Genomic DNA, 10,673 nt, shown 5'->3' on the forward strand with positions numbered 1-10,673 from the left:
CTGCATCGGCAGGCGGACTCTCAACCACTGCGCCACCAGGGAAGCCCCAGGGTTCTTTCTTGGTAGTGGGGAACTCAGGATACTGTGTTAGGAATCAGAATGCTGCTTTGGGAGGGAGGCATGAAAACAGTTTTCTCCTACCAGTTCTCAGTACAATTAGATTAATTGACTGAAGTAACATTATTCCCAGTGTTAGTGGCAGAGGGCTGATCCCAAGCCAAAAGATTACAGAAAATATTTTAAAATTTTAAATATTAAGGAACTCTTCAAGTTTCTGGTCAACATACCTAAGCAATGATGCAACAGTTTCCAATGGCTACTGTGCTACTGTATTGATCAGATTTTTTTAAAAGAAATTGAATTATTCTAAGTACCTTAATGTACAGTTTCTTCTCATCCTCATAGCTTCACTGTCACTCCTAGTAAAACCCTAAGTCATTATAGTGGACTGTTAGGACATGGTTGGTCTGGACCCTCTTCTCCACCTCCCATCTATTACATCTCTGAGCTCGTCTCCTACGAGTCTCTCCCTTGTTCACGCTGCTCTAAGACATTGGTCTTCTTGCTGCTCCACAAATACTACAGTATTTTATTAAAAATACATATGCATGCCAGAAAGATAAGTTTTCATCCAGAGAAACCAAAATTGGGGCTCCTCCATTCATTGAGGGTCACAAAGTTCCCATGGTAAATGGCACCTTGCACAAACATGCCCAGAGAGACGTGACTTGGGAAATTCCCTTCAACTAGTGGCAATACATTTTGGAAAGACCAACTCTTCTTTCTTTAATAACTAAGGAACAGTCGTAGTTCAGATAACTGAGCAGTCTTTGCTTCCTTTTTTCACTGTTGCCTACTTATACCACCATTACAAGCTGAAGTTAAGTCATCTTCTTTAGGCAATACTGAAAGGGTGTATTTGTGTAAGAAGAGCAAACAGGTACAGATGGAATATTCAGGCTGGTGTTTCTGATCTGTGGTACCTAAGCATGAGATCTTACTGAGCAGTAGTTAGGTGCCTCCCTATGCAACATGGTTTGAGAAAGCAGGAGCAGGAAATCCACACTATTTCCTCACCTGCTAAACCTGCGCTCTCTTGAGTCTGTCTTTGGCCTTGCTTGCACTTGGTATAGTCTTCCTCAGTGAACACACCCACTCACAGCTACAATTATTCCCTGATTTTATTTCAGTTAAAATTTTTGTTTTCAAATTTTTTATGTTGATACTACTGTTTTAGGGAATACCTTTCTCTTGTCACATGTTACACTAAATATTACTTAATAATATGGCAGGCTGTAAGATATTTTTATAAATAGCTTTTTCATAATTTTAGATCAATAAAACTGATTGAGACTGAAAAGTTGCATTTAGTAACAGACAGAGATTTTTCCTTTAGAAAACAAACTCTGAAAATAAACTCTCAGTATCTCATTTCCTGAAGGTGCTACAGTTGAACGTCTTAGCACGCTAAAAAGGGAAAAAAAGTTGAAAAAATTTCTCCCGTGATTTTTTTACTTTATTGTTCACCTCCAAAATTAGTGTGGGGTTAAAATGCAAAACAAAACAAAAGAGATCCTCTCAGGTACTACAGAAGAGTCAAAGATTATGAAAGAGTATTTCCATAATGATCGAAGAAAAATAAGGCAATTTTCATCTCCCTCTCTAACCCAGCCTATCCCACTTCTGATATCCCTTATAACTTCTTTGACCATTTCTCTTTCTACTGGCACCTTCCTCTTAACCTACTAACATACTGCCATACTTCCAAACTTGGAAACAATAATCACTCCTTTCAAATATTTCTCTCCTTTCCTGGGTCTATATTCTCTTAAAGCTTCTTGAAAAAAAACCCTATTTTTATTCACCATTCCCTTCCATTTTCCCCATATCTCACCATCTCCACTACTCCAGTGAAACTGCCTTCTAATAACCCCGGTGCCACTCCAGTGCACGTGTTTTAGTGCTTTCTCTTCTGTGACACACTCTCCTTGACAGTCTTCAGTTACTTGGCATCCATGTCACATTCTTTCCCGATTTCCCTCCTGCCCTCAGTCAGGCCTTCTTCCTTCCACCTCCTCCATCCACTTTAAAATATCGTTGATCCTAGGGATTTTGTCTTTGATTTCCTCCACACTGTTCCTCAACGATCATGTCCACATTCACAACTTCAACTGATACATTTATTCTGACCACGTCCAAATTGGTATCTTCAGTCCAGACGCCCCTCCTGTATCCCAGACCAAAACTTTAGTCATTTACTAGCTGTCTCTACCTAGACAGCCCCTAGGTAATGTAAGACTCAACACACCCAATACAGAACTCATGGTGCTCTTTCTGCAACCAGCTTCTTCTCCTTCACTTCCTGTCTCATTGGATGGGACTTGTGATCACCTGGTTACAGAGCCACATCCTTAGATTCATCCTGAATTTCTCACTTTTCCTTAGTCCCTATATACACATGGTCTCAAGTCTTATTGTTCGTACTTGTTAAGTATTTCTTCCATTTCTCTCTTGTTTACCAACATCCCATCTGCCCCTTAGTTGAGGCCTTCTCTATTCTTCATCTGGACCTCAGCAATAGCCTTCTAACGGCCCCTGCTCCAAACTCTTTTACCAACTCGTTCTTTGCATTGTCTCTTAGGATCTTTCTAAACCAGATATCTGATCTTACCATCTTCTGTTCACAACCTTTCAAGGCTTCCCAGTACAAACAGGATTAAAAACTTAAGCCTGGCATGTCAAGGCCCTCTGAGATCATCTTAATTATCTAGCAGTATCTTGGGGGCATGCCCCCAATTTTCTCTCATGTTCCTGTGATGCTGAACCAGCTATAGACCCCTTCTATACTCCCACCTTTGTAAATAATTCAGTTAACTCCAATATCTCTAAATTTATTTATTTATACATGGGGTCAAAATCAGGCTTTGGACCGACTAGCTATGTTACCTTACATGAGTAATTACTTTTCTGTGCCTCAGTTTCTGTAAAATAGGGATACTAATTTTATTAACCTTATAAGATAGTCATAAGAATTAAATTAATAAGGGTAAATGCTTAGAACAGTATCTGACACAGAGAAAATGAGTAGTAAATTTTGCTATTATTATTACATTTTTATTGTTGTGTCTCCCTCTCTAGACTATGAATTCTGTGAGGACAAGGAACATATCACCCAGGTAAGAATCTAAGAGCTAGTAAGAGCTCTAGAAACAAATGTGAACTGAGTACGTATCAAATAAACATTTTTCATGATTTTACACACGTGAAAAGAAAGCTAATTTAACTATTTACTTGCTAATCAGTACCTCCGAGAATCAGTGCTTTGGTGTGCTTTGGGGTGGTCTAAATAAAATGCTACCAGAGATTATCCTTTTAAAAAGCAAAAGAAGTGGCTTCATTTCAGCTGTATGACACTGAGCATTAAACCCTGTGGCCAGCCGCACAATTTAGTCTGAACTGATTTGGTGAACTTCAAATACAAAGTGAGGTGGAGATATGGTGGGTCCGCAGGCCAGTAGGAAGGCTGCACAGCTGTTACCAGGATGTTCTGGTCTCTTCCCCACAAGAGAAAAGAGCTCCTGATAATTTAATTATTACTATTTTAAAATTGAAGCCAGTGACTCAAATGGTACCATACATTCTACCTGTCGGCTGCTTGGGGATGTCATCTTTACCAGGAAGAATTTGGAAGCTCATGGGATATAATCAACTCCTTATTTACAAGGCTAGGAAGCAAATCCAAGCAACCCATCTCTTTGCACTCCTGCTCTACTCAACTATGGGACAATCATAGCCTCACTTCTTTTTGGTGCTGTGATCTTTGCTGAGAAGCAAAAGGAAGAGAAAATTTTTTTTAAGACACAGAGAGATGCTTTCTGAACTACATCACTTGTAAAGGGCAGGAAAAGGTACATGCTTCAGAAATATTATACTGAGTACAAAAATGATTACAGACTGTGACCTGAGTTGGACAGGGTTAGGAGGAAACCCTGGTGGAGACCCGATACTCTTAAATCGTGGGGTTGCTTTTGCAAATCTGGAACAGAATTTTCATGGCGCTATTTCTTCTCCTCCCAACCTGCCCTTGAGAAACACTGCCTTAATCCCTGACTGAATTTTGGTGGTGTATATGTTGGATGTGTTGAGATAAAAAGTACTGAGAAACAGAACCCTGTTATTGCCTTCTCAAATTTTTAATTTATAAAGGGAGAGGGAACCAAATAAAATGTTTATAAGTCTGTGTGTGTATGTGTGTGTGTGTCAACAGAACAACACAGCGTGAATCTATTTACCGTGAAGTTGCAAATTTCTAAAGTAAAGATTTCTTTTCTGATGAAAGTGTACAAGCACAGTAAAGAATATAAGCTAAATCCAGTCTGAGCTTTTTAGATTGAAAAATGCTTGTATTTTCATGGAGAGTAACAAGAAACGATTCAGCCACTACTGTTGCCTTTACTGGTTTCTTTGTTAAACATTCAGCTATCTAGGAAGGCATTCAGGGCTAAGGGGTTCTTTTAGAATGAAAAATTTGGAAAGAAACAGAAGAGAGAGAACTGGGCACTTAGGCTACCATAGAGGCCATGGGGACTTGAAGGGCAGGAGGCATTTCAGAAATGGGGGTGAGGGGGGCTACCTGGATCACAGCTCTATCTAGGACTACCCCAGCCAGGGATTATTATATTTGCTTCACTATTTTAATACAGAGTTTAAAAAGCATAAAGGATCTTGCCTGGTCACGTCTCTTTTGGGCAGATTCTTTCTAATAGAACGCAGTATGGGTGGAGAAGCCACAGCCCTAGAGAGTCAGAACACCGTGCAAAGGGTGTAGCCTACTCAGGGTTGCTTCCGGTGCTCGTCCCGTAAATCCAGCCTGATTCTGATGTCTGCAATACCTTTTTACCTGGCTAATTCCTGGTAACCCTTCTATGTTATTAATATCTTCAATATCTGTCCATACACCTCAGAATCCATCTATATTATACACAAAAAATGTTCTTATTCACAGTATAATAGTTAACAAGTATTCATTTTTGTGTCAAAAATGTGACACACAGAAACAAAGTTACATTTTGAAGTAGATACAAGTTTGATATGAAAGTAACAAAATTAAGTGCTGAAAGAAAATATTCAGAGAAAGACTGATGTGAAGTCCTATCTTTGATGATGACACAAAACATCCATTTGTCTTATGTGAGTTTGAAATGGTGGCATTCTATGAGATTAATCAGAAATTTCTTTTTGAAAAGATAACTATTTTGGCTGAGAGAGGGAAGGAGTTGCTAGTGATCGTATACACCATAAGAAATTTAGCAAGTGAGTAGTAGTTGAATAAAACGTAATGTATCCTCCTCCACAGACTATGCCTGAACAAAGTTAGAGGTCATCAATTACTGACAAATTTTTCTGCATGCATTTCTTAAAACTCAGTCACAAAAACTAAAAAAGGTACAAGCTTTCACACTCTGCCCTTGATGGGCAGATGTGTTGTGACAAGGATTAATAAATTGCATTAACACAGGAGGCAGCAATATGCAGCTACATAAAGTATTCAGGCCAGTAAAGGCAAAAGCACCTGGGACACCACAACCAGAGACACTGGTGTCCCTTGTACAGATACACGTTTGAAATACTGAGTATAAAAGATATGATGGAAGATTTATTTTTTCCCCCTAGAAAACTGTACTTGTTCCATGCAAGGAGTCACAATGACATCCTGGATGGGCACAGTCTTTTTGTGTACCTTTGTCTGGACGTCCACGTGTGCCCCCTGGTTTACTAGGACTTCGGCCACATTCACTCTATCTTCTTGAGCAGCCAAATGGAGTGGGGTCAGGCCACTCTGCAAAAGATGAAAGTGGTCATCTTACAGGAGGGATGGAGGACACACAGGCATGCTGGAGAAACAATTTAGGACTTCAAGAAGAGTAAGTTTAAAATTTCTATGTTTAAAAAAAATCTATAGAGGGCTTCCCTGGTGGCGCAGTGGTGGAGAGTCCGCCTGCCGATGCAGGGGACACGGGTTCGTGCCCCGGTCCGGGAGGATCCCACATGCCGTGGGGCGGCTGGGCCCGTGAGCCATGGCCGCTGAGCCTGTGCGTCCGGAGCCTGTGCTCCGCAACGGGAGAGGCCACAACAGTGAGAGGCCCGCGTACCGCAAAAAAAAAAAAAAAAAAAAAAAAAAAAAAATCTATAGAGTAAGTTTACATACTAGCATGTGACAACATGGTTATCTGCAGGCTTAATGAAAAATTTCAAACATCCTCAATAGTGGAGGGAATGGGCTGAACCTTGTGTACTGATCACAGATGCAGCAATTATCAAGGTTTTCCTAAGTTTGCTTCATCCAGCCCTACTTCCTATTTGTTCTTTGCTTTGTGAAAGTATTTTAAAGCAAATCCCAGACATTATATCATTTTCCTCTTATGTACTTCAGTGTTCACTTTTTTAAAAGAGACTTTTTTTTACAAAATTATGCAAGAGTTCTAACACACTACCAATGCATTACTAGCTTTAGAAAAATTTATGAAAATAAAAACTGTTTATAAATTGAATACTGACATATGATGACATCATTTTCTCCATTAAATATTAATACCCAAGGCTGACAAATATTTTCTTTATGTTGCTTCTGGGTAGGAAAAATGGTCTGTGAAATGTGATACAAAAGGCTGTCTCATGAGAATGTAATATGAAGGCTAGCTCATGAAAATTTCCAGGTCATTTAATGAGACTGAATACTTGAAATTGACTCTACCACAGAATGGACAGGCTATGTGGTTATCCCAATGGCCAAGAAAAGAATCACTAAGACTGCACCCTGGTTTAAAAATCCTCTGTAGCTGTATTTTTCATAAATAACATTTAAGAGAAAGTAAGCTGGTGTAAGTGCATCCAGATTCTTTTCTTTCATCCATTATGAGCACACAAGTTAATGTCTTGAGTCCTAACGGCATTCTTTCTCCTCCTCCGCATCTGTGTAGCAAGGCCATCAACTTGCCCTATTTGTCAGAGGAAAGGCATGAACCAAAAGCAGCATCAGGAAGGGCACAGAACCCTCGAGGTGCTGAACAGTATTTATTTAGGGGTTGCTATTCCATCAAACTAATGACAGGACTCAGGAAGAGTCATTCACTCTTGACTTTCTAATACTGTTTACAGACTTTTGGAAGAAGCTCACCCAAACTGACTAAAAGAGGAAACAGGAAAAGGAGGACTGGTGCCTTCACTTGAAATCCAAGAAAAATAAGCCTGGGGCTGAAACTGGCACCACCCAAACACTGACATAATCATAGAACAATGTTCCACGTTCCACTTTACAGGCAACAGATATTTGCAGCTGTAACATTCTGTAAAAGTGTCACAATCCCCTATTCTAAGTTTGAGACTTTCCAAACCTTCGGAAGAACTTTACCGAGTGGTTCTCAGCATAGCTGGGGGAACGTACTGTGGCTGGTGCCCTACTTTCTCACACTCCCCCATGGACATTCATGCTGTCCACTCTACCTTTGGCCTGGAGTCACCTCCAGCTTTCCTGGGCTTCCCTCTCTCTCACCTGGTCTCGAAAAAGGCTTCACTGTTATTATTTATGTGCGAACCACCTACGTGGTCACTTCTGTCGAGAGCATCATAATCCTGCATTTAAACTCTTTTCTTGTCTGTATTCCTCAAACCACTGTGAGCTTCTTGAGGCAACTACTGTACCTTTAATCCTTGTATAACCAGTCGAGTATCTAGCGTTTAATCCACCCAACTAATCGACTGAGTCAGGGGAAAGGCAAGCATCTTTCGGTAAAATACTATAAATTAAATAAAGAAAAAATTATTTTTACATTCATGATTTAAAAAACAAAATGTGATGGTTAAAACAGCCCTGTGTGAGTTCAGAAGTTACCTATTAACCTTTTATAAAGGTTTTGAGCACGGCTCATTTTAAAAATGGCATTTATTGGGCACAGAGAGAATACCACCAACCTGGAAGAGCAACAGCTCTGCTTCGTATTCTATTAGCTGTGTAAAGAAATATAGCTACTTGTGGTCTGCAAAATTCGTGTGGGAAAGTGGGTACGTCAAAAGCAAAATTGCATCAGATCAAACACTAGTACTTCGGCAGGAACTTAGGTTCATGGTCTCTTTTTCTTAAAAATCTGGGAACTGCTGGTGAATAGAAGGAAAAGAAATGTGAAAACAATAAAGTGTTTGAAAAAAAACCAATAAAGTGTTTGGTTCGGGCTTCCCTGGTGGCGCAGCGGTTGCGCGTCCGCCTGCCGATGCAGGGGAACCGGGTTCGCGCCCCGGCTGCGCGTCCGGAGCCTGTGCTCCGCAACGGGAGAGACCACAGCAGAGGGAGGCCCGCATACCACAAAAAAAAAAAAAAAAAAAAAAGTGTTTGGTTCAGTAATACTTTTCACGAAAGCTAAATCTTTCCTTTAATATTCATTGTTTAGTAAGGAAATAAAGTCTAGTGTGAAATGGGGAAGTCGGATGGGGAAGGGGGAAGGGGTGGAGGGAGAGTAACTGATGTTTTAAACTCTGGCAGCTTAGGAAAAATGGGCAGAAAACCTGTCAGAGTCCTTATTGAATAGAGCTCTGCTGATTTTCTGTTTTCACACTGAAACTTATTTAATACTTGATACAGAAAATGACTACTGAGAAAGGAAGCAAAGACTTACAAATGCCTTCTTATTAGACCATTTCTAGGTACTGTGAAGTTCTTGAAAGTTCCTTAAGTACAGTGTGCTAATGGGAATTTCCTTGGTGATATATTTGCTTATGTAGAGTTTGTTCAGGAAGGTGGCTGGACATTTCCAGGCTTCCTTGGTTTACTGTGTCTTTTGGTCCTCAGAATTCCCTTGGCTAATCTCCCTCTAGCCTACCAAAGTAGACATTGAGAAATTCTTTCTGAAGTGTTCTCAGCCTAAATTTTTTAAAAATGATTTTAAGGTGAATTCAAGGCTAAATATGTATATTGCCATTGGCTAGCTAAAGGAATTTAAAGGAAAAAATGTTTATTACACAGTACTTTGTTGTCAAACCTATAGAAAATGTTCACCTGTTAAACAATTGTTCAGGTTTGTATTGTCTCTGGGAGAATTAATGAGATATAATATTCTGGGCTCCTAAGAAAATATACACTAATGGATGCCAGAATGTGCTTCAATTTGAGAAGGCCACGTCCTCCATCTCATTAAGACAGGTTGAATTTTGCAGCAGACTATTATAAGGCTGGTCTATATATCAGTATATGAACCTTAGAAATTCAACAGCTCAAACAAATCCTGATTATAGTGACTATTTGAAATTGCTTCGTGATTCCCGTCAATGCTGAGGCATACATTCCAAAGGAATGTTTAAAAAGAAAGACATGAGAAAAGCAAATCAGTACACAAGGAAAAAAAATGAAAATTGTGTTTGGTTTGCAATGATCACAAAGGATTTTCAAGATACTAAAACTGAAAAAAGCTTTTCCTATTCTCTTACATATGTCTTTTGGTTTATAGAATTTGTTAAATCACCATCTTGGGAATTCTGATTAGTGCAGAGTAACCTTTTCCCCAAACTGTGAAAAGTCTAAAATTAAGACAACTATTCTTTTTCTACTTAGAAGAAGGTGCTGAATGTTAGTTCATCTTCCTGACATTTCTGGGAAGTAAACAGTGTTGTCTTTGTTTATTAGAGAATGAAACTGAGGCTCAGAGATGTCACATAACTTGTCCAATCAAGTTACATGTCAAGTAGGAGTCAGATTTAGGATTCATACCCAGGAAATTCAAAGCCTCTGTGATTACAAAACCACATATATTAAAATATTTAAACTACTTATTATTCACTGCCATAAAACTACTGCTATCTTGAAACTCTACTCCAATATCTGAGCTATGGCTGAGAAATGTCATAGCTGTGCCATCACCATCCTGTAGAGGAGAAGCTAAAGAACAGGGAGTTTGGATTATCAGGAATCTGGGGACACTCTTGCAGATTTTTTAAAATCTGAAGACTAAGGAGTATCTGTCTTGTATTTTGGGCAGATCTCAGACTCAGGTATTAATAAGCAGGTCAGCAAACCCAAATTCTCTGCTATACACAGTGGAGGCAGTGACCTCCTTAACATGTCTGGGGGTAACTGTGGGCTGGACTTTCACAAAGCTCTTCACTAACCACGGGGATGTCAAATGTGAGGTCAGGAGTGTTTGAAGACTTCTGGGAACAGACTTAAAAAGTTCCCTGGCACTGCCAATTCACCTACGGAGACTAACCTTCTGAATATGGAGTAAGACAGCTGCTCTAAATTTCGGTTATTAAAATGAACTCTCTGAAGGCAGACCTGTTTCCAGTTTCTTTTTGTAACCTAGGACTTAAAACTGGGACAGGCAGTAGGTACCCCCCAAACGTTTGTGGCATACATCAACTTACAACTTTTTATTTACAACCTACAACTTCTTATTTACTATGTTCTGGTTGCCCTTTGACTTTACATTATAACAAAACTTCACATTACTAGAACAATTTTGTGGACCTCATTTTTTTTTTTTTTTTTTTTTTTGCGGTACGCAGGCCTCTCACCGCTGTGGCCTCTCCCGTTGGGGAGCACAGGCTCGGGACGCGCAGGCCCAGCGGCCATGGCTCACGGGCCCAGCCGCTCCGCGGCATGTGGGATCCTCCCAGACCGGGGCGCG

At 39.9% G+C, this 10,673-nt stretch overlaps 1 protein-coding gene across 1 annotated transcript in view; it reads right to left on the bottom strand.

The window, feature by feature from the left end:
* The window catches only part of ANK3 (ankyrin 3), a 353,292-nt gene that overhangs the window by 132,871 nt on the left and 209,748 nt on the right, over nt 1-10,673 (bottom strand). Inside the window, exon 18 of the mRNA XM_055081155.1 lies at nt 5,741-5,839. Coding sequence (XP_054937130.1) covers nt 5,741-5,839 — 99 coding nt within the window. The remainder of the gene's footprint in view (nt 1-5,740; nt 5,840-10,673) is intronic.

The sequence above is a fragment of the Physeter macrocephalus genome, chromosome 20 (genome assembly GCF_002837175.3).
Source record: "Physeter macrocephalus isolate SW-GA chromosome 20, ASM283717v5, whole genome shotgun sequence".
Taxonomy (NCBI): Eukaryota; Metazoa; Chordata; class Mammalia; order Artiodactyla; family Physeteridae; genus Physeter; species Physeter macrocephalus.